At 43.4% G+C, this 24,157-nt stretch overlaps 1 protein-coding gene across 1 annotated transcript in view; it reads right to left on the bottom strand.

Moving 5' to 3' along the window:
- Nucleotides 1-21,830, bottom strand: part of TOPAZ1 (testis and ovary specific TOPAZ 1) — a 118,503-nt gene extending 96,673 nt beyond the window's left edge. The window contains exons 1-5 of the mRNA XM_074988330.1: nt 20,525-21,830; nt 15,503-17,996; nt 9,380-9,447; nt 9,001-9,131; nt 192-259 (exon numbers count right to left, since the gene is read on the bottom strand). Coding sequence (XP_074844431.1) covers nt 192-259; nt 9,001-9,131; nt 9,380-9,447; nt 15,503-17,996; nt 20,525-21,830 — 4,067 coding nt within the window. The remainder of the gene's footprint in view (nt 1-191; nt 260-9,000; nt 9,132-9,379; nt 9,448-15,502; nt 17,997-20,524) is intronic.
- Nucleotides 21,831-24,157: the final 2,327 nt, after the last annotated feature.

Raw genomic sequence — 24,157 nt, 5'->3', positions numbered from 1 at the left:
CATCACATCTCTGATACTTCAGACTCTATAAACGTATTAATTTGAATTAGCTTAATTTCTATGTAATCATGATGAAAGTGTAAGAAAAAAAAAAGTAAGTAAAACCAGGCAGATGAGACTTGGTTAAAAAAAAAGTTGCCTTTCACTTTATCATTACCATACATTACTCAAAGGTATGTCGCCACACATACCTTGTTTCAGCTTCATGAATATTTACTTTTTCTTCTTTTATAGCAGCCAACTTCCCTGAAAATCTGCACTGTGAAATGATTATAATATAATTAAATGTAAATTCACATAACTCTATCCTGTATATCTAATAATCTTTCAAAACTGTGCCCAGAGTACATATGTTACACAAACAAAATTGTTGCATACCATCCCCACTTTAATGGGGGTCTCAAACCTGAATAGTTATCTTTTACTATAGAATATTTACTGCTGATAGGGACAACACTGTTAATTAAAGGGAAACAGTAAATTTAAACTTACGTTTGTTTAAGCTAATATTGTTATACAAAAGATTATGCACACTCTGAAAAGTGTTTTTCACTAGCCTACGTCATATTTTCCCCCATATAGTTAACTTCATCCATGGTTCCCCCCACCACCCTCAGGAAAGAGAATAAATAGGAAAATGGTGCTGAAAACACAAATTGGCAGAGACACTCAAAACAAATATTCTTCATTCAACCACTTTCTTCTCCAAACATGAATGACTGATAATTTTCATCCCTATTGGGGAAGAGGTGTGATTATTGTGTGTTGTAGGTGGTATATCACGGTTGTTCAATTGCCATGCTGGTGTAGAGAAGGGTATAAACCAGGGTGGCCAAACTTGACTCTCTGAGCTACATACAACAATCTGCATCCAGCTACAGAGGACTAATGTCACACCACTGGGGGGAGGAGGAGATGGTTCTGCCACCAGGAAAACACTGGCAGGAGGTTACTTCTGGCAGCACACAGTGCTCCATCTCTACTCCCATGACAATGACCAAGAATGGTTATGCTGCCCTGGCAACAAAAGATTCGGAATAATCACTTAAGGGGGAGGAGAAGCCATCTACTCCCAAGGCTGAGAAGTCACATGCCCAAGAGGAAAAGCAGTGCAGTGGTGGTGGGAGACTCTTCTGAAAAGGATGGAGGCACCCCTCCATCGCCCTCACATGGTATCCCAATACATATGCTTGCCGCCTGGAGCCCATATCCAAGACATTACAGAGGGACTGCTGAGAATAATTCAGTCCTCTGACTTTTACCCCATGCAATTCATCCCTGTGGGTACTAATGATACTGCAAGTTATGACCCTCAGCAGATCAGAAGTGACTAGGGGGCTCAGAGCACCTGCGAAAGAATTTGGAGCACAGGTCATGTTATCTTTGATCCTTCTAGTCAAGAGTAGTAGAGACAGATACAGCCTGGAAGGGCAAACTATTCCACTGCATAAGAAAGACAAGAAGTATGGCAAGAGATCATTTTGGCTTAATCAGGAGATCTTAAATATCTAAAAATCAGAAAGAAGTTCTATGAAAAGCAAAAACTAGATCAAATTAAAAAGGATGAATATAAACAAATAGCACACATATGGAGAGACAAAATTAGAAAGGTTGAGGCAGGAAAGGAACTCAAACTAGCTAGAGACTTAAAGAGTAACCAGAAAACATTTTATAACTACATTAGAGAAAGATGACAACCATTACAGGTAGGCCCACTACTCAATGAAAAAGACAGAACAACAGAATATGTGGAAATGGCAGACGTGCTTAATTATTTATTTAATTTTTAACCAAGAATGTTGGGGGCTGACTGGATGCTTAAGAGAGTGAATGCCAGTGAAAATGGGGTAGTTTCAGAAGCTAAAATAGGAAAAGAGGTTTAAAATTACTTAAGACAAGTTAGATGTCTTCAAGCCCTGCAGGCCTGATGAAATGCATCCCAAAATATTCAAGGAGTTGATTGAGAAGATATGAGCCATTAGCTATTACCTATGAAAAGTCAAGAAAGAAGAGATTCCAGAAGACTGGAAAAGGACAAATAGGGTGTGTCTACACTACAAAGAAATTTTGAAAGGTGAAACATCGAAAAACAATCAAAATAAGGGATTTCAAAATAGCACGGCTACACACATAAAATGGATCACTGTACCTATCCGCTATTTTGAAAGAACACCCTCCATTTTTCGAAAGAGAGTGTCCACACAGGAAAATGGGCTATTTTGAAATAAGCAGCTGGGAAACATCACGCACAGGGTCACATGGCTGACAAGCCCTTCTGGGTCACACAGCCAGCAGCGCCCTTAAAAGGCCCCTCCCAAACACATCCACCCTGCACACACAGAGCCCAGCAGAGCAGTACTGTGTGGACTGTGCACCCAGAACCAAAAGGAGAATGGAGCAGCAGCAGCTGCCAGAGTCCAATGCTGGCACTGTCACCCGGACCCAGGTGGTCATCGCCATCCTGGGCATGGTGGATGCCCTGGAGCCCACCTTCCCACCCACACGTCTCCTGCAGGCCCTGCCAAGGGGGCAACTGCTGCTCCCCATCCCCCACGGCGCCTCTGGAGCCACCCCAGTAGTGGGGACTGGTGGGACAGGCTAGTCCTGGGCCAGTGGGACGATGTAAAGTGGCTCACAAACTTTAGAATGACGAGGCAGACATTTATGGAGCTGTGTCAGTGGCTCTCACCCACTCTGCAGCATGTGGATACTCACATGCGGCCCAGGCTCCTAGTCGAGAGGCGTGTGGCGATCACCCTGTGGAAGCTGGCCACCCCAGACAGCCATCGGTCAGTGGGGCACCAATTCGAGGTGGGCAAGGCCACCATGGGAGCCGTCCTCCTGGAGGTAAGTCAGAGAAGGGCCCCACACCCTTCCCAGGAAGGGGCAGGGGGCACCCAGGTGGGGGGCCTGTAGAGATGGTGGGGCCCCCCCGATGCGCAGGCCCACGTCAGTGCCTCCCTACAGGTGGTCCAGGCTATCAACCGCCTCCTCCTGTGGAGGGTCGTCCACCTCAGCAACCTGGACGATGCCATGGCAGGATTCGCAACCCTCAGATTCCTGAACTACTTCAGCTCACTCAGTGGCACGCACGTTGTTATCCGCACCCCAGACCACAGTGCAGGATGCTATATCAACCGCAAGGGGTACCACTCAGTGGTGCTCCAAGCGCTCGTTGATGCCCGGGGCTGGTTTACTGACATATGCATTGGCTGGCCCGGTCGAGCCCATGATGCACGGGTATTCCGCAACTCCTGGCTGGGGCGGAGCATGGAGGAGGGCACCTACATCCCTGCCTGGGAGCTCCCCGTGGGGGACATAACAATGCCACCCTGTATAGTGGCCAATAGGGCGTACCCATTAAAGCTGTGGCTGATACGCCCACACATTGGGCACACCACTGCCAGCCAGGACATTTTTAATGCCTGCTTGAACCAGGCACGCAACACTGTCGAGCGGGCCTTCGGACGCCTCAAGGGGCGTTTCCGATGCCTCAACGCGCAGCTGGACGTCAGCCTGCACAACATCCCCAGGGTGGTCGCGGCCTGTTGTGTGCTGCACAAATGTGGTGGAGGGGAAGCAGGAGCGCTACATGCCTGGGTGGGATGTGGACAGCAGCCCTGGCTATGAGCAGCTACCCACGGCCTTGTGCCGCCAGGCACAGCGTGAAGGGCTTAGGGTTCGGGAAGCCCTCCGGGAGGCCTTCGAGCAGGAGCCATGCTGACCTCCACCTGGCACATGGCTCACACCTACCCTGCAGCACAGCCCCCCCCCATACACAGGGGACACTGGGGTGCATGAAAGGGTTTATTAACTGGGGACTAACTATGTAAATAAATGGCTGTTAAACAATGGCGTGGGGTCTTCCTATTGGGGCTAAACATGGGGGGAACAGGGGGAGAACTATATACAATGGGGCAGGGGCATGCCCCGCTGGCTGGGGCCAGAGGTATGGGCAGGCCTAGTCCCCCACAGGGGTGGAGGGGCGAGATCCCCAGTGGGTACGGGTGCCCCTGCCATGGGGGCCCTGTTGGGGCCAGGAGGAGGCTGGAAGGATGGGGAAGTAGGGTCTTTCAGGGGCTGAAGAACAGGGTGGGCTGGGTGAGGCGGGGCAGGGGCCGGAGAGGGGATCCCCTTCCGGGCTGGCACTGGTGACCAGCCAGTTGGCCAGGGCAAGACGGCCGGATGGGCTGAGGGTGGGTGGGATGAGGGCGATGTGTTCGAGGGCAGCGGGGGGGGCGGGCTGGCTGGGGGGGCCAGCAGTCAGAGGGCTGCGACTGCCTCGGACCAGACCTCCCTCCGCCAGGCCCTGTCCTCCTGCTGCATGAGCAGCCACTCCCGGAGCATGGTGGTCTGCTCCCAGATGGCTGCAGTATAGGCCTCTGCAGCCTCCTGGGGGTTGTAGCGCCGTTGGCGTCGGGCCGTCTGGGTCTTGGCGTGCAGCACCCGGGGAATTGGGGAGGAGGGCTCTCCGGCTCCGTTCAAGGGTGACATGGGTGTCGTCCGGCCCTCAGAGGAAGATGCTGTGGAGACACAAGGGGAAAGTGGCCACCCATCAGTGCTGTCCCCGGAACCGGGGTCTCCACCCGCGCCATCCCTGGGCCATCCCCTGAGGTGGTGCCTCCCCTGCCGACCCCCTTGGGGCTCCCATGTGCCCGCCAGGACCTCATCTGTGGGGCAATTGCTGGCTGCAGCTTGGCCCCTGCATCCCTCCCCGGTCGGGCAGGCTAGGGTGCTGTCCATGGGTGCAGGTGCTGGATGGTGCCACGTTTGAGTCTGGGATGGGGCAGGGTACCGTGGGATAGGCCTTCCCAGCCAGGCCACCTGATCCACCTGTCACCTACCTGGGCCTCCGGAGAAAGGTCCGGGGACACCGCCCTCGAGGGCACTTGGCTGGAGGTCCCGCAGCTCACTGCGATGAGTAATGGGCCCCCCTCCTCCGAGTCACTCCCGGCCCCTGCAGGTGTTGTCTGGCTGGAGGGTCCCAGCTGCTCCAGTGGGTCTATCTCCCGGTCGGGGTCTGGGCCGCCTGTGTCCACCAGCACCGACGGCTCTGGGATGTCCTTCGGGCCGAGGAGCTCTTGCAGTGCCCAGTAGTGTGGGCACCTCAGGCTGGCCCCAGTCCCTGATCAGCTGCAGGCATCCTTGGCCTGACTGTAGGCCTGCCTGAGCTCCTTAACTTTGGAGCGGACCTGAGCAGCCGTGCGCTCGGGGTATCCCCGCTTCCGCAGCCCCAGGGACAGCCACTCAAAGGCAGCTGCATTGCGGGGCCTCCCTGTGCTGTGGAGCAGCACCTCCTCCAACCAGAGGCCAAAGAGGTCTTTTACCTCGGCCTCCGTCCAGGACGGGCCCCTCCTTCTCTGGCCCTGGCTCTCCTCCGGTGACCCCTCGGGCGGGGAAGAGGGGGCCTCCTGGGGTGCCCTATAGAGTGGGGGGCTCGCCATCCCGCTGATGGGCTGGGTGGCACGACCATGTGGCTACTGGAGCGTGTATAGGGCTGACCTCGTGCTTCTCGAGCCCTAGGCACACTCAGCTTCCTGCACGGGGTTTCCGGAGCCTTGTGGCTTTAAGGGGCTGGCCCAGGGACCACAGAGCCCAGCCGGGCTTGCTAGCGTGTCTCCTGCACTCCCTTGAGCCACCGCCATGGCGGACCCACAATTTTGAAATTGCAGGCCGCGGAGCGTCTACACATGCACTATTTCAAAATTTTATTTCGAAAGGGGCCGCTCCTCCCAATCCCGGATGGGAAGAGCGATTTCGAAATTCGGACCCGTTTTCGCTGAAAACAATTTCGAAAGAGGCTGTTGAGCGTGTAGATGCTCCTCAGCCTCTTTCGAAATTGGGGCCACTTTCGAAATTAATTTCGAAATAGAGTGCTAGTGTAGACGTGCCCATATAGTGCCCAGATATATAAAGGGAAATAAGGAAAACCAGGAAAATATAGACCAGTCAGCTTAATGTCTATGCCAGGAAAGTCAACAGAGCAAATAATTAAGGGATCTATTTGCCAACATCTAGAAGATTATAAGTAACAGTCAGCATGGATTTATAAATGACAAATTGTGTTAAACCATTCTGATAGCTTTCTTTTTTTGACAGGGAAACAAGACCTGTGGAGCAGAGAAAAGTAGTAGATGGGGTATATCTAGACTTTAGTAAGGCATTTGATAGGGTCTAGTATGACCTTATTAACAAACTAGAGAAATACAGCCTACTACATGTGGGTGCACAACTGGTTGGATAATGGTTCCCAGAGAGTAGTTATCAATGATTCACAGTCATGCTGGATGGGCAAAACGAATGAGGTTCCTCCAAACAGTTCTGCTCTGGGTCTGGTTCTGTTCAATATCTCCATTAATGATTGAGATAACAGCATAGAGAGTACACTTATAAAGTCTGCAGATGATACCAAGCTGGGAGGCATTGTAAGTGCTCTGGAGGACATAATTACAAATCAAAATCATCTGGACGAACAGGAGAAGCAGTCTGAGGTAAACAGGATGAAATTCAACAAGGACAAATGCAAAACACTCCACTTAAGAAACAAATCAGTTACACACACAGAGACTGGAAAATGACTACATGGAAGGAGTACCGCAGAAAAGAGATCTAAGGGGCATAGTGGATCACTAGCTAAATATGAGGCAACAGTACTTTTTTTTTTTTGCAACGTTACAAACTTAATTTTGGGATTTGTTAGAAGCAGTATTTTAAGACATGAGAAGTAATTTTTCTGCTTTACTGCATTCTGATTGGGACTTAGCTGGAGTACCTTGTCCCATTCCAAGAGCCATGTTTCAGGAAAGATGAGGCCAAACTGGGAAAAGCTCAAAGAAGAGCAACTAACATGATTAAAGGTCTAGAAAACATGACCCATGAGGAAAGTTTAAAAGAACTGGGTTTGTTTAGTACGGAAAAGAGAAGACAGAGACATGATAACAATGTTCAAGTACTTAAAAGGTTGTTACAAGGAAGAGGGAGAAAAATTATTCTCCTTAACCACCGTTGATAGAACAAGAAGCAATGTGATTAAATTGCAGCAAGGGGAGTTCAGGTTGAACATTAAGAAAAACTTAACTGTCAGGGTGGTTGATCACTGGAATTAATTGCCAAGGGAGGCTGTGGAATCTCCCTCACTGGAGATTTTTAAGAGAAGGATAGGGACACCTGTCAGGGATGGTCCAGATGGTGCTTGGCCCTGCCATGAGTGCAGGGGACTGGACTTGCTCTCTCAAGGATCCTTTCAGTTCTATGATTCTACAATTAGTTCAAGAGCTGGGATGCACCTGTAATTGCTCAGGGCTTCTGCTCTGCTCCTCAGACATGCCAGGCATGCTCTGTGGGGCTGAAGCACCAGAATCTTCAACCCCACTGGGCAGAAGCTCCCACCCACCACCCTGTTGCAAAGCAAAGATCCCAAGCTCCTACAACACAAGTCTGGTAGGTAGAAAATGAGGGAGGTTTGGGGGAACTCCACAAGCTGATCTGTAAATCTAAAGGAACAAGTTTGGCCATTCCTGGTATATTCTGCTGTCTTGGATATTACTGGAAGACAAGACACCAGGAACATGCCTTGACAAGGCTGCAATTTTATTAAGAAACAAATGCAGGAGTTATCTTGCAGTTGCTCATTTAGTATAGATCATCTTTCCTTCTTGTATAATGCATACCCTGCAGCAGAGTACAATGACTGCTCATGAAACCCCATTAACCTAACCATAGCCCATCGCAGGGGCTCCATCGCCCTCTTTCATATGAGGGTTAAGTGCATCATAAAGAAAGGGGTTATCTACCCACTGTATTTGTCTTTAGGAGCCCCCATGCCATTCCCCATCTTCTTTAGGGGCTAGGTTCACATTTTAAGGCCAAAAGGGATTATCTAGTCCGACCTCCTCTACATCACAGGTCATCAGTACCACACAGCATTCATACACTAAAGCCAATCTGCTTCCAATTCCAGTTTATCAGGGAACCTGTCCCCCTGCTGATCACTACCTGCAACTGAGCAACTGCTAAGATGCAACAGAATTCATTTTACAACTTAACCTACTATCCTGGACTGCTTAGAGGAAAGTGAAAAAAATTGACAGTACTGCTAATCTGGCAGTGAGAAGAAATTACTTTCCAGCCTCATAAAAGCAATTAGCATAAGGCCACAAGACCTAACAAAACCAATCCTAATCTAATTCCAATGGATAATAGGAAGAACTTGTATTCCCTGTGTCGAAAAGTCCTCTTGAGCAGGGGTAAGGGCTTATAGAGCTCTCCTATTACATTCTAGAGAGCCAATCAGCCTATACGACACTCCCGTCACAACAAGCCATAGAACCTCTTTTCCTTCTCAAGTCCAACAAGAAGGATGTTAAGCAATTCTTAAGGGGACCAAAGCTTTTTATTTCCCCAGCAGGCTCTAAACTGGCTGCAAAGGGGAGACTATTAGATGCCGTAGCTTTTCATTTCCTTGCTTTTTGTTAGTTAAATTATATATAGACAAGTCTTAATGGATATATATAATGCACTGTGTGTGCATATTTTATAACAATGTTATATTATTGGTAAGATGAGTGATGTTACAGTAATTGATATGGCAACATCTCATTCTAGTTAAAATTTTAAATCCAAGTGTTAGTAATAAAATAAAGAGAGTTTGTCAAATAAGACTCTGACTTGGTCTACAGCACATATTAAAAGACAAAAAGTCCTGTAGCACCTGAGAGTCCTGAAGTGGGTCTTACCCATGAAAGCTCATGAGCTAATAAATCAGTCTCTAAGGTGCTATGGGACTGTTTGTCATTTGTGATGCTACAGACTAACGATGGCTACCCCCTAAGCATATATTAATCAATAAAACTGTTTATAAAAGCAGCCGTACTCTTTATTACATAAAACTGAAGTGTGACAGGAGTATGAAACACAACCGGTAATTAGGATTTTCTGTGTACTATCATAACTCCTGTCTAAATTAGTCTGTGACATTATTTAACGTACTTTCTTTAGTACCTTCTCATCCACATGAGAATCCTTTATGAACTCATCTGATTCAGTCAGCTGCCCATCCTCGACTGACTCCTCAGTTACCCCTCCTAAAGGACTGCTTCCACTTGAGAAATCATGTTTTTGAATCTCAGTAGCTGAAAAGGTGGAACACATTACAGTGAAGTCTCCAATACTAAGCTACTGCTTTCTCAATAAAGACTGTCATAGCAGTGAAATTTAAGAACTCGCATAGCTTCTTAAATGTGAAATTTGTACAAAATTATTTCAATATGAAAGCTTCAGTTCAAGGTAGATATTACAGTTATAGAGAAGCAAGAAGGGATACATACACATATGTACTCCTCCCTCCTGAACTAAGCATTCTAAAAATTTCTATTCTTACCTATCAGCAGTGCATCATATGAGTCTCTGACAGATCTCAATGTTCCAGATTCCTGGATAGGACTCTTTCTGTTTTAAACAAAAAGTACTCTTAAAATCTGTATCAGAGGCAGAGTAATCTAACCTAACTACACAAAATTAAAGCTTTCCAGTCCAACAGTGAATGCTTTCAGCTATGAACACAAGCTATTTACAGCATAATAGTCCAACTAGTTTTTTTCTACACGCACATAATACTCGCATTGAAAATCTCCCCTTTTAAAACACATTTATAATTGTTTTAGTATTATTGTAAGCACAGTTACAATATTCATATTACCAAAGGTCTTCAGTTTTGGCTTTTCTCATCACACCTTTGCCTAAAGTGTCATTGTGGAAATCTTTCACACTGAAGGTCATACAAAACCAACTGTTACAGAAAATAAGGAGGATTTGTAAATATTGTCCTAGTTAATGAGTTCACCAATTTAAAAATATTTATTTTTGTATAATTTATGTAACATGTTCGTTCCAGATTAATCCTAAGTGGTATTTTATAGAAAATTTTACTAATTCATGCAGTCTTCAAACACCTATGGAGTGAAACCCAATACGGCAACGCTACACAGTAATTTAGGCTAGGAAGAGACGAATACTGCATTCCACAAACACTCTGGCTTAAAAATTGGTAAAATCCAAATAAGTCCTACCTCCCAGAAACCATAAACAAGTCAAAGTGTTACCTAAAAAGCACAACCAGAATTACTCAGCAGGCAAGAAACTGCACAAGACAGCAGAGGAGACATGGGGGCATATGAAGTAACATCACAGCGGTAAAGAATTGCCAGTCTTAGAAAGGAGATTGGGGGAAGGGGGAAGCAAGCAGGAACACAAACATGATAAATGAGCTACCTTGGGGAAATCTAGCACAGACAATGAGAATACAAGGCTTTTCAGTATGCATAAGCTGATGCATACTAACGTTTGACTTAAATTCAAATATCTCAGTCGACTGACAAATAAAATCAAGGAACGTTAATCATTTGTAAGTTTCATGTCAAACAAAATACTTTACAGAAATTCTATGGAGTGTTCTGATAACATGCAGTGTTACACCCTCTAATGTGTGACAGCTTTGATACTCATATGTAATGCAACGGATCAGACAATGTGTTATTTTGTTCACAATTAACAACACTGCTTTGTAGGATGAATGTCAGGAGATCCAGAATCAAAACAAAAAGCAGTCAAGTAGCACTTTAAAGACTAGCAAAATAGTTTATTAGGTGAGCTTTCGTGGGACAGACCCACTTCTTCAGACCATAGGCAGACCAGAACAGACTCAATATTTAAGGCACAGAGAACCAAAAACAGTAAGCAAGGAGGACAAATCAGAAAAAGATAATCAATGTGAGCAAATCAGAGAGTGGAGGGGTGGGGGGGGGGAAGGGCAAGAATTAGATTGAGCCAAGTATGCAGACGAGCCCCTATAGTGACTCAGACAGTTCCCATCACGATTTAAACCATGTGTTAATTTGCCGAATTTGAATATAAAAGCCAGTTCGGCTGTTTCCCTTTCCAGAACGGTGCGATAATTCCTTTTCAGTAACACACATACCTTTAGGTCATTGACAGAATGCCCCACTCCATGAAAATGTTGACTAACCGGTTTGTGGATCTGGAGTGTTTTGAGATCCAGAAGTTTGCCACCTGGTTATAGCTGCTTATTTGGCAAACATTTCATTTTTAGAGGTTTTGAAATAGTTTACAACTGTTAGGCCAAACATAGCCCTCAATCTTGGCTCAAAAGTATGTTTAAATAACTAAACTGTGTGAAAAACTGGACACAACTGAGGTCTTAGAAATTGAGGTTTACTACTCTACTTACTGATGATCTATTCATAGGCCTAAATTTGAGTAATGAGCCTACATGTGTCACATTCATGCAGGACAGAGAAACATGCAGTCTTTGCTGATGTAGCTCATTTGAAATATTGAACAGCTGATGGTGTCATATAGAAATAATAACAGAAGTTCTAGGAATTAGAATCATTCCAGTCAGATATGCTTGGCTTGAATTTAGATGTTATGGTGAATGTGGGCTGTTCAACTGCTATGCTGCAGGTCAAGTTTAGACGAAAAATCATCATATTATACATCACAACTGTGAGCTTGCTCTTCTCGATATCAAAAGATTTCCCTATCACAATGACTGTATTTTGAAAGATTTTCACACTTCACTGTTTAAGTACAGAAGCTCCTGTTGATCTCAGCCTTAGAGGCAAATGAGCTATTTTTGGGAGATCTTCACCATGTAGACTGATTTGCTAGTCAGGTCTAAACACTGGAGGCAATGAAAACGATATTGTTTTGGTTGTCATACAACCACTGAAGACACTGACTCAGGGTCATTCTTAAGGAGACCAACACTGGCAGGACCGATGGTATGTTATATTGTTTTAACAAGTCATCACTGTGACTGAAGCTAGATAAAGCTATGCTGAAACTTACAGCAGTGGAATCAATTCTGGCTTTTATGTCCAAAAACTTAGAGATGAAAAACGTGAAAGGATAAACCTCTAAAGCTGCCTCTGCATACAGAAATAGGATTAATCATGATACAGCAACAAGCATTCACATCGTTTCAGTACTTTGACTCCTTGAAGAAGACTACATACAGGACAGAACTGGCTCATTACGGCAACTTACAGTTTACTAGCCCCTCAATTTTGAGGGTGGAGGAAAAAAGCTAGTTATCAATCACATATTACAGAATGTATGATTCATGAATGTGGCCAACAGATATAAGTAACTTTCTATGGCAAATCAAGGGAAGGTTCTGTCAAGCTACAGAATCCTACATTTTCATTTTAGAGACAAGGAGGATGAACCATCTTTTATCAGAGCAATTAGACTATTGACATGGACCATTATCTGACCAGGCCTGGGTGTGCACAAATCTAATCCTTTGATAATCTTGCTCAATTTAGAAGCCTTGATTTCACCATTTATATAAAGGTTGTGATATTTGCCTACTTTACAGAGAAACTGTGAAGCCCAAGTAAATTTTAACTGAAGCGTTATATAATAGCAAATACTACACAGCCAACAACAAGGAAAAAGATCTCAGAAGTCCTAGGCTCCCAGCTCTGAGGCTATGTCTACACTAGCCAAAAACTTCGAAATTGCCATGCAAATGGCCATTTTGAAGTTTACTAATGAAGCACTGAAATACATATTCAGTGCTTCATAAGCATGCGGGCGGCTGCAGCACTCTGAAATTGACGCGGCTCGTCCAGACAGGGCTCCTTTTCGAAAGGACCCTGGCTACTTTGAAGTCCCCTTATTCCTATGAGCAGATGGGAATAAGGGGACTTTGAAGTAAGTGGGGTCCTTTCAAAAAGGAGCCCCGTTGGGACGAGCCACACAGCGGTGAGCCGCATCAATTTCGAAGTGCCGCAGCCGCCCGCATGCTAATGAAGCACTGAATATGTATTTCAGCGCTTCATTAGTAAACTTCGAAATGGCCATTTGCGTGGCAATTTCGAAGTTTTTGGCTAGTGTAGACATGGCCTGAGTGTTTTATTTTAGGCCACATGACATGAAGGATGGACCACCCTCCTCAAGCTTTTAAACACTTTTATGCTTTGACCAGCCCTACTATTGAAAACACTATATAGTCAACTAGCTTTGCATCATATTGACAATTAGAGCCAAGAATTTTCAGAAATACATGCATCACGACATGGTGTATTTCAGAGTTAGGTGGCTACCAAATTCATGGTCCATTTTGGTAAATTTCATGGTCATAGGGTTTTAAAAACGGTAAACAACATGATTTCTCATACTTAAATCTGAAATTTTATCTTGTAATTGTAAGGGGCCTGACCCAAAATGGAGTTACTTGAGGGTCACAAAGTGCTTTGTAGGAGGGGGATGCACCAGTGCTACTCTTACTTCTGCGCTGCTGTTGGTGATGGTGCTACTTTCAGAGCTTGGTAGATAGAGTGGTGGCTGCTGGCTGGGACTCCAGCTCTGACTATACAGTTACTTCTAGCATCAATGCATAAATAAGGATGGCATAGTATGGTATTGTCACCATTCTTTCTGCTCTGCTGCCTGAAGACCTGGGACCTTAGTCATCTGCTGCCACTCTTCCAGCTCCCACCACAGAAAGCAGCAGTACAGAAGTAAGGGTGACATGGGTATAGTATTACCATCCTTACTTCTCCTCTGCTACTGGTGGGGTGCTGCTTTCAGAGCTGGGCATCCAGCCAACATTACAACCTCTGCTCTCCAGTTGCCCACCTCTGAAGGGAGCACAGCACAGAAAGATAGCAATACCATAACCTTCCTAAAATAACCTGGCGATCCCCCTGCAACTCCTTTTTGGGTCAGGACCCCCAATTTGAGAAACACTCGTCTCCTCCACAAAATCTGTATATAGGCAGGTTTCAGTTGGACATTAGGAAAAACTTCCTAACTGTCAGGGTGGTTAAACATTGGAATAAATTTCCTAGGTAGATATTTAAGAGCAGATTAGACAGACATCTATCAGGGATGGTCTAGACAATGTTTTGGTCCTGCCATGAGGGCAGGAGACTGGACTTGATCACCTCTTGAGGCCCCTTCCAGTTCTGATGTTCTATGATTCTTCAGGAAATAGAGGATGTCAGTTTCTATGAAAAATGTCACATTCTTGGAGCACTACTAACCCATCAAACCCTGAGACCAATATTTATGCATCATTAGAGATATTTAAGAACAGGTCAAATAAATATCTAATAGGGATTATACAGATGATACTTGGACCTGCCATGAGGGCAGCAGACAGGACTTACTTAGAACCTCCAGTTCTAGCGTTCTACGATTCTATCTGCATGAGTTAAGAAACTTTCCTAAAGGCCTTACGCTTTGGTTTCCTTGCTGCTATTTTACATTCTTAAGTTAGAGTCCAGTTAAAATTAAATTTTAAAATGGATATTTAAATCACATATTTCATCATCACCCTAGGCAAACTTCCTACTTTTCTCCTTTTACACCAGTTTGAGGAAAGAGAGAGTAAAGCAACTGTTAAGGAGGATTTCAGTGTAAGAAATTGGTAATATTTAACAAAAAGTTTAAAAGGCGAGTTTCAGTATTAACCTAAAAAAGGTAAAGATGGCAGGTAAAATTCATCAGAAAGCATCCAGAGGAAGAAAATAAGAATTGGAGAGGAAGGCACTTATCTCCACTTCCTTGCAGGAAATCCTGTATTAGAAAGCTCTTCTCAAGTTTTATAAAACTGGTTATCTTATGAGCAAAGTACATCACAGCTAATATGTCAAACTGTTATAAAATGATCTTGTATTTAGAGAAATGTATTAAATATTCTCTAAAACACTGGGGCTTATCAACTACTGAATTGCACATACACATTGAACTGCCATTTATAGAAGGTTGCAAGTACATTTAATTTTGCACTCTCTCTCACTTAACATACCCTACTATGATCTAAGTGTGTAGATTAAACACTACAATGCAAGACTGGTAGAAAAACACTGACTAAAACCTAGCAGACAAACGAAAGTCTGAATAGTTTTTAAAACTATGAGAAAATGTATTGTCACTATTTGGATAACCAAAATCACTTACTTATATGCATGTAAAACAGCAGGCATTACAGCTATAGCAAAAGTTATGCATATTTTTAAATGCTATATCAGAAATAAAAGTTAATTCATATAACATTGTTAAAGCATTACAAGTACTACTTCAACACCTTAAACAAATTTTAAATCGTTCATTTACTTTTTGGCATTTTCTTCTATTTTACCCAGCCTGAGGAATTTAGTTACTTTGGTTTACAGTCAGTTTTACTTTCTGGTTCTCACAAAATAACCACAAATTTTATTTGGATTGAGAATTTTGCCAAGGAATGTTTAAAATCCCGAAGTCCATTTTTGTTGATTTTTTTTTTTCAAACTTCAGGAAACTAGTGTTCACATAGAACTTATGTCTGTGCCACGCACTCTGCTAAATGTATACACCCACTTTTTTTTTTTTTTAATAAAACCTTAATATTTGGACTAAACTAAAGTTGATGTTTCAATGTACTCAGTATTATACAAATATTTTTATGAAGGTAAAATAACAATATGCATACCTAAAGTAATTGTTTGGATCCTTAGTTTGTGGAGGGGCAAGGCATTTTGGCTTGACATCCTGTTTTTCCTCTGAGGTAGAAGTGATATTACAGTACTTTTCAGTCGTACGGGTCACTGTGAATGCAAGTTCCCCTTCGTCAGTGGTTCCAAAAAGGTCAGGATCATCCTGAATTACATCAATCACAAGAATATCATCTTCATAAGCCTTAAGTACATCTGGAAAGTTTTTAACCTTACTTTGTGCACAATCCATTCTTGATTTTTTTGCCTCATCACCACGCATTTCTGATGATACTGAATGGTCAACTGTTTCACTAGAATAATCTAATGGGAGACTTTTCTCTTCATGTGCTGGACCAGATGAATCAGTAATATTCTCAAGAACAGATGACTCCAATTCACTCTCTAAAAAAGCACACTGATTTCTAGGAACATGTTCAGAAAGTATCCTTATTTCATTTGAAAGACTTTCAGAACCACTACTGCCAAAGTCTGTATTGCTCATTTCGTCATTTTCTCCCTTTAAGACAGACTGAGGCTCTGAGACAACTATAGAGGGCTTCTCCTTGATTCTGCTCTGTCCTGCTGAAGCAGCAGAATTGTGAAGGTGTTGCAGAGGACTGTATGTTTCTTTACCTAATGATCTAATGGATTCCACTTTTCTCAATTCAGTTTTATTTTTGCGTAAAGGAATTTTAAAATTTGACAGATTTCCTGTGTTTAACATTTTCATTGTGTTTGGAACTGTTTTCTTCCTCACTGATGTCTTACAATTAGCAATCATTTTACTTGTATTGTCATCTTCAGACAAACCATCCTGGAGATCCATCATCCGATTTTTTTTCATGAAAGCTCGTTTGTTTTTATCATCTTGTTTTTGTTTTACTGCCAAACATATGGTGTCCTGAGCTTTCTGGACACTTTCAGAATTGGAAGCTGATGGACTACTATTCACTGAAGACTTCAGATTTTCATTACAAGTCAAAGTCCTGCAAATGCCCAATAAAGATGACCCTGGTGTTCTAACAGAAGTCAGACATTCAATGTTAGAATCCACTACTATTTTACATGTAGATTCTTTGATACTTTCTGCTTCCGTCATACAAAGATCTAATTGCCTGGGATTATCAGTTAAAATCATACCTCTTACTACATCAGTATTGTTTTGAGATGAGCATTCCTCACAACCAGAAGATGAAGTTTTTCCTTCTGAGACAGACATGTAATTTTTATGAAACCATTCAGAAGTCCTAGCACATGATTCACGAGGCCAGACATTTTTACCAGACATTGGTACTACTCTTTGACAGCTATATAGCTGTAATTTCTCAACGTTACTTATCAATTTTTCATTTGATACTATTCTCTTTCTCATTTGGCAACTGTCATCACTGTAGAAATCATAAATGTTGTCACTAAACATAGTAACCAATACTGGACTATTTGAGGTATTAGAGCAGTTTTGTTGTTCTATGCTTTCTGAATCAAAGATCCCCTTTTCTTTTTTTACAGTTTCAGACAGCGCAAGTCTCTTCTCAAAACTCTCTTTTGTTGCACTGGGTTTCAAGTACATTTTTCTATTATCTGAGGCAGCACCACAATTTTGTGCTTCTTGAGTATTTTGTTCCAGATAGGAATTTGGTTTTTGATCAAATGAAGAAATAGTTTCATTGCTATTTAACTCTACAACTGCTGAAGTGTCTGTTGTGACAGTTTTATTTTCTGCGTGCAACTCACATTCACAATATTTGTTGTCCATAACTGGAAGAACATTCTGGACTGATGATTTTTCAAAAAGTTTCATCTTCTTCCTGGGCTTTCTGTCAAGACTCCACTTTCTTTCCCTCAAGCTTTTACTGCTTCCATTCTGATAGCTTTTTCTATTTTGGCATATTCCTTCTTTGTCAAATGATATACTTTTCTGTGTTGGCAATTTCTGATCTTCCATATGATTAAGTTTGCTAATCATATCACTCTGTACCATAACATTGTCAGGACAAAAAGTCTCTCTCTTACCTTGTGCTACATGCAAGAATCCACCACCTATTTTGTAACTGCTGTTGGTTGCATTAACCGAAGATTTTACAAATGTATTCAGGTAACGACAGTCATATAATTTCACAACTGGATTTTTTATTGCTGGGGATGACAAACTACTATGATGATTTAGGATTTCTCTGCATTTTTCCTCTTTATAGTTTACAGTCTTTGTCACTTTATTTTCAGTGACTTTTACATCCGAATCCTCTAAACAGCCGGTCTTGGTGATTCTAGTTCTTCTCCTATTGCACTGTACTGTAGATCCCCTTGTTAAACTCTGGCATACCGTTACCTTGTTCTGAGCCCCATCTGATTTAGCCACCTGCAGAGACTCGGAGTAAGCTACTAATGGTTTCTTTACGTTACAATCTTTTGATATATTTAGATCAGTCTCTAGCTGCTTTCCATCCTGTACATCTGAGTCTTCTTTAACTTCTATTAGTTTTTTCCTTGCTGATTAAAAAAAAAAAAAGAGCCACAGTCAGTCTTCTACACTAATACAGGTACATAAAAAAATGAACTATTACCATTTTAGATAAAGTATCAGAGGAGTAGCTGTGTTAGTCTGGATCTGTAACAGCAACGAAGGATCCTGTGGCACCTTACAGACTAACAGAAACGTTTTGAGCATGAGCTTTCGTGAGCACAGACTCACTTCATCAGATGCTGCAACAAAAACTATAGAGGTGAAATGTAGTTGTTACACTGAAATAATATTACTAACAGAAAATAACGGTATTAACTGTCTCAGCAAAACTGTTACATAAAAGTCTTTATAGGAATCTGGAGTATTCTAAGAAAAAAATAATTGAAAAAACTTCAGAACATATCCCAACTGGCAGATGAATTAAAATATTTTTGTAAGTAAATGCTACATACTATTCTCACTTTTATATTATAGGTAAAACCTTTCATTCATACATAATGGCTATGTCTACATTCGCCTCACCCCTTCGAAAGGGGAATGCTAATGATACATTTCAAGATATACTAATGAGGTGCTGCAATGAATATGCAGCACCTCATTAGCATAGTGGCAGCCACAGCAGTTCAGAAGTGCAGCTTTTGATTGCACATGGCTCGTCTACACAAGATCCTTTTCAAAAGGACCCCGCACATTTATCTGCTGAGGAGTCCCCTTACTTCCTATTTCAAAAAGGAGCCCATATAGATGAGCCACGCACAATCAAAAGTGACACTTTTGAAGAGCCATGGCCACCATTACGCTAATGAGGAGCTGAACATTCATGGCAGCGGCTCATTAGCATATCCCAAAGTGTCTCATTAGCATCCCCCTTTCGAAAGGGGAGAGGACTAATGTAGACATGCCTATGTATTGAAATAATATATTCATAAAGTACAATGTGTTCAAAACCACCCAAGGAAAAGACCCATTTTAAAATTTTAATAAATGTTTAGAACTATAGTCCCTGTTCAAGAAAAACCAGAAAGATAAGTTCTTTATTATACTAAACAAATTACTGTTCTTTTAACAGGAAATATCTGTTATATGTAAAAAAATAAGTATTCTATTTGTGAACATTTTATTGCAAATTTCAATACATATTGGTAAAATGTTGTGGGAAATTTAATAACATGGCATATAAAGTATCAAAATTATTAAACTAAAGCAGTAGTTTTCTACCTATCATCCACAGTCCCATGGTGGGGCCACACCATGTCTAAAATTTCCAAAGGGGTTCACACCCACTTTTGAATTAAGGATCTGCAAATAAAGAAACTTGAAACACACTAAACTAAGGTGCTTGTTTAATAAGATTTTAAATTACCAAAGTAGGCTACAATTTCTGTATTTCATTTTATTCTACTGCAATTAAAGTTATGTGAAAAATTGCACAAATATGTAATATTTTCAACAAGATTAAAAAGAACTTCATATTTCCATCAAAAAATTAGAATGAACAAGAATGCTCCTAGTTCCCAAACCGTGTATCTGTAGGCATAGAGTACACTCAACCTAAGTTTCTCATTCACTGGAAAGAAATTCCTTCCCAAATGGATCAATTTTGCCTGTATTTGCAACCTCTTCCTCTTACGAGATTTTACTTTGTGTCTTTCAGCAAGATTTAGAATGTGGTTCATTTTTTAAAAATTTCCCTAGTTCAATTTGTCCCACTGCAGGAAAAAAAAAATCAGTTACCCAACCCCCCACCCTCACCCCAAGAAAGCAAACGAAAAAAAAACCCCAAAACAAACTAACCCACACTCTCAAGTGCACTTTTTGCTTCTGTTGCTAGTGGGATATTACTTTGAATGGGATTTAAAAGGAAGCAATAAGGTTAAGAATTTTAAGAAACTGGGGCAACATCCTACAAACCAGAAGAGCAACAAAAAAGAATGTTATAAGCAGAGAAAGTAGAGCGATGTACAAACATACAGGCAGATGCAGAATAAGATCTTACTATGCTTTCTGATCTTTAATTTTAGTTCAGCTGAAACCACAGCCTCTTCCTTTCCATTTTTCTGTCTCTCACCATCATCCACTAGTGCACTAATGAACAGATCATCAGTAGGTGCAGAACCCACTTCTTGCCCTACAACCCATTGCTGCGCCATCTTCCCCCTTCTGTTCCCTTGAGCATTTTCAGCACCAGAAGCCGTGCGTGGCCTCCAGGGTTGGTCTTCATAATCCTTCCTTGACTGAGAAGCAGACCAGGTTACTATCTTCACCTTTTCATCTGCTGAGAAGTCCCTGCTCCTCTTCCTCTGTTCTGAGGTTTCTGCTCCCTCCAAGTGAGACCTACCCCTTTTCCCAGAGTTCACTGCTTCCTTGTAGAGCCCTGGTAGACATAGTTCCACAGAAGACCTCTTGCCTCTGTTTCCTGGGCTATCTGCTTCCTCACTATTGGCCAAATTCTGCAACTGCAGTACCAAAAAGGAACTCATCCTTGGACTACTTGTACTCTCCTGAAGATCTGATCTCTGGTGATGTGATTTCTCAGTGGTGCAAGAGGTCTTACATCTCCCCTGCAAGCTGCCTACTTCCTTCTGTGGGCCTGAGCTTTGTAGTTGAAAGGAACAACTGAGCCTCTTTCCTGGGCTTACTGGTTCTTCTTGGAGATTTAGGGTTTGTGGCTGAAGTTCTGTCAAGGAGTGCCTGTCCTTCCCAGGGCTCTTTAGCTTCAGTTCCACCAAGGACTGCATGCCCCTTTTCCCCAGACTCCTTTTGCTACCAAGGGGCCCTGAAACCCCAACCTCTATTAAAATACATCTGCACCTCTTCTCTGGGCTCCCTACTTTCTCTTCGGGTCCTGGGACAGATAAGGTGCACCTGCTCCTTTTCCCACCTGTTTTCCTCCAAGATCCTACACGTGCCAACAAACACCTGCCCCTTCCCACTGCACTGTCTTTTCCCTCCTTATGCCTCAACACACCTGATTCTGAAAATGAGTGCCAGCTCCCTTTTCCCAGTTTCCCCATTTCCCCCTGAATTCCCAAGGTATACTGGCACCTCTCACTCAGGATCACTGTTTCCTGCTCAGAGTCTGGGATTTGCAGGTCTAATCCCATTAAACCCTTTATCTCTAGGTTCCCTGCATCCTTCCCAGGTACCAGCACTTCTGGTTCTGACAAAAAGCATTGGCCAGTCCTCTCTGGGTTCATCAGCTCATCCTCCGAGCATGGGATTTGTAGCTTCAATTCCATTAAGGAATGTCTGTTCTGTTCCCCGGGACTCCCTAAACCTTCTTGGGGCCCCACCAGTCTTAAATTTGTTGAGGAGCTACTTGTTAGTTTTTCCTCAATCCCTGTTGCCAATTTTCCTTCCAATTTAGTTCCAGAGGGAAACTGCAACAATCCCTGTCCTCTCTTTCTACCAATAGCCTTTTCCCAACATCTCCCTATTGGAGCTACTGGCAAGATCATCTTCTCCCAGATGTCAGCTGCAGCATGGTCTAAGACCTGTAAAGTTGCTTCTCTTCTGTTTGCAGTGACAGCATTGCCTCTTCCTCTACGGCCTTGTTTTCCCTCCTTTCTTTTACCTAGAAACCTCAAATTAGTCTTATCTTGCTCTTCCTGCCCCACAGATGCTACTACTGGGAGTGTGAGCTGCTCATATGGGACTCTAGAGAACAGGAGAAGTGGTGAAGAGCAGGACAAGGAATGCGTTGCTTTCCTCTTTGCCTCCCGCTGAAGTTTCCCCTGGGCCTCAGAGAAGTCCCCAGAAGGGACTCCCATCCCTGCAGCCATAGGTTGTGGGGACAGCCCAATCACATAAGTCAGTGCCTCTCTACTTACACGCACTTTCCGAGATCTTAGCTGTGGCATCCTGCAGGCAGGGAATGGGCTCCCAGGCTCTGCACAACTGCCTCCAGCTGCAAGTGGCCTCAGTCCCCCAACTATACCAGAAGCCAACCTCAGTATTTCAGGAACAGGAAGGCCTAATGGTGACAAAACTGTCCCGAGGTCAGCTGGAGCAGCCTCCTAACACCAGCTCCCACAGCACCTTGGCAGGGGGCCCCAGCGAAGCGGGATGCTGACAGAAAGCTGCCTGCTCCTACAATAGGTGTGTGGGGACCCAAGACAGAGCAACCTGCCACCATGTAATCAGTCCCTCCCTCCACCTGGGGCGAATGGGAGAGTATTGCGCCTAACCTTGGCCTCGGCCAGGCGCCTCTGTTCCTGGCCAGGTCTTGTTCAGCCTCCCGCAGTTCCAGCCAAAGCCTTCCGCGGCCCCCGCCCGGCCGCCCGCCCCCGCCACAAACTAAAGCCCTTGTGAACTGAAATACAGCCGCCCGCGCAGGGCCACCACCCGCCGCCTATCTGCTCACCCTTCCCCGCTGCTTCCAGCCGCGTCCCCGCAGCGCCCCGCCACCCCATGCACTCCGCCAGCCAGCGCCTTTGCCAAGACCAGGCCCAGCCGCCTCCCGCACCCTCGCGCTCTACCCCGCACGCTCTGGCCGAGCAGCAAAGCGCAGCACGTTAGCCGCGCAGGGTCACGGCAGCAAGGGCGGCTCAGGCGCAGGCGCAGGCGCAGGGAGGGCACGCGGGGCTGGCTGTGAAAAAGGCGCCTGGTGAAGCCTTGCGTGTTTCTAGCTGCTGCTGCTGCAGGGGTTGGTGCGCGGGCTGTGGCTGCTGGCGCTAGCTTGGGAAGAGCAGCTGCTAACGGCTCTGTATGGGGCTGAGGCACCAGATCCTAAGCGCTGCCGCGCGCGTTGTGTAAGGGTGGGGAGAGCCGAGTACACCGATGACAAAATGCAGTTCAGCCACCCCATCCGGGTAGCGTGGGCAGCATAATCGGCGTTAGGGGCTCTGTGATCTGTTGGCGAGGTAGACATGGAGGCCGCAGGTCTAGTCAGACATGAAAAGATCGCAGGGCTCTACGCTGTCTAAAATGGGAAGTGAGTAGTTAGGATATCAGCTTCCCCCTTCCTCACCTTGGCTGTGTCAGGTTTTATGTTAGTTACCGTCTGTGCGGTGAGCTTCTTTCCCCTTTCGCTTCCTCAAAACCCAATATTTGAATTCAAAATCATCACATATTGCACACTATCAACGCAAAATGCAGGAATATGCATCAGGATATAGGCTAAAATGAAACCCAACAACCAATTGTGTAATGCAGTTTAACATAAGACTAGTTGAGGATTGGTGCTTGCTTAAGTTCTCTCTGGATGCTTGTTAAGTCCACACACCTGCTAAAATCCCCACAATACTTATTTTTTAAAAACTAAAATCAGTTTGTAGCATAGTCAAATGTAAACGTGAATGTAAGATACAGTTTGAAGAACAATTTCAAAAATTGTACAAAATGCTTATCTAATGGAAGAAATTAGTCTGCTTTTCTCTTTTTGTCTCTAATGAATGCAATTAAATGAGGACTTCAACAGTGTTTTGCTTATCTATATCTAGTTTTAATAGATTTCCAAAAATATTACATTTATTTCTTGATAAATATGATGATGGAAAGTTGTTAGCCAAAGACAGTTTGGGTTTCAAATTCATTTGTAGTTCATTTGTTAGACCTGAAACTCACAAAGTAAGAGACTATTCAATGTGTTACAATTATACAAACATTCTAAAAAGCCCAGTGTACAGAACAGCATGCTATATAAATACATTATTCTAATAGAGGTTTATATTACCACATGCAATTGAAATTACATTTAGTAATTTTAATAACTGTAAAAGTACTAATAGTGGCTGCAACACTGTGTATACCTTAAATGTGTTAGCTTAGCAGTCCCACACTATTCTTGTATTTTCTTTGAAAAAGGAAATACCTGATTAAAATCCAGTGCACCTTGACTTGTTGCCCAATAGCATTCACCTTTCAGGTGCTCTAGACTGGGACCTGTGAATAGTAATTTAAACATTTTTGTTTTATTATATTATAAATAATAAGATCTAAACTAGGAGTCAATAGATTTAGGTTCTAGTTTGATTGACTGGCTCATTATGTGACCTTGAGGCAAATTGCTTAATTTTACAATTCCTTTATGTCTCTGCCTGTAAAGTGTAGATAATGTATCATTATTCAAATGATGCAGAGAAAATTTACTAAGGTTTTTCGATCTAAGTCATCTCTGAAGAAACATGCAGTTTGGGAAGTAAATCCTATTCACTATTCTGTTGCTTATGACCTTATTTTAGTCTGA

The sequence above is a fragment of the Carettochelys insculpta genome, chromosome 2, assembly GCF_033958435.1.
Source record: "Carettochelys insculpta isolate YL-2023 chromosome 2, ASM3395843v1, whole genome shotgun sequence".
In the NCBI taxonomy this organism is placed as follows: Eukaryota; Metazoa; Chordata; order Testudines; family Carettochelyidae; genus Carettochelys; species Carettochelys insculpta.
Note: the sequence above shows the minus strand (reverse complement) of the source record. Positions and strands in the feature narration are given on the sequence as shown.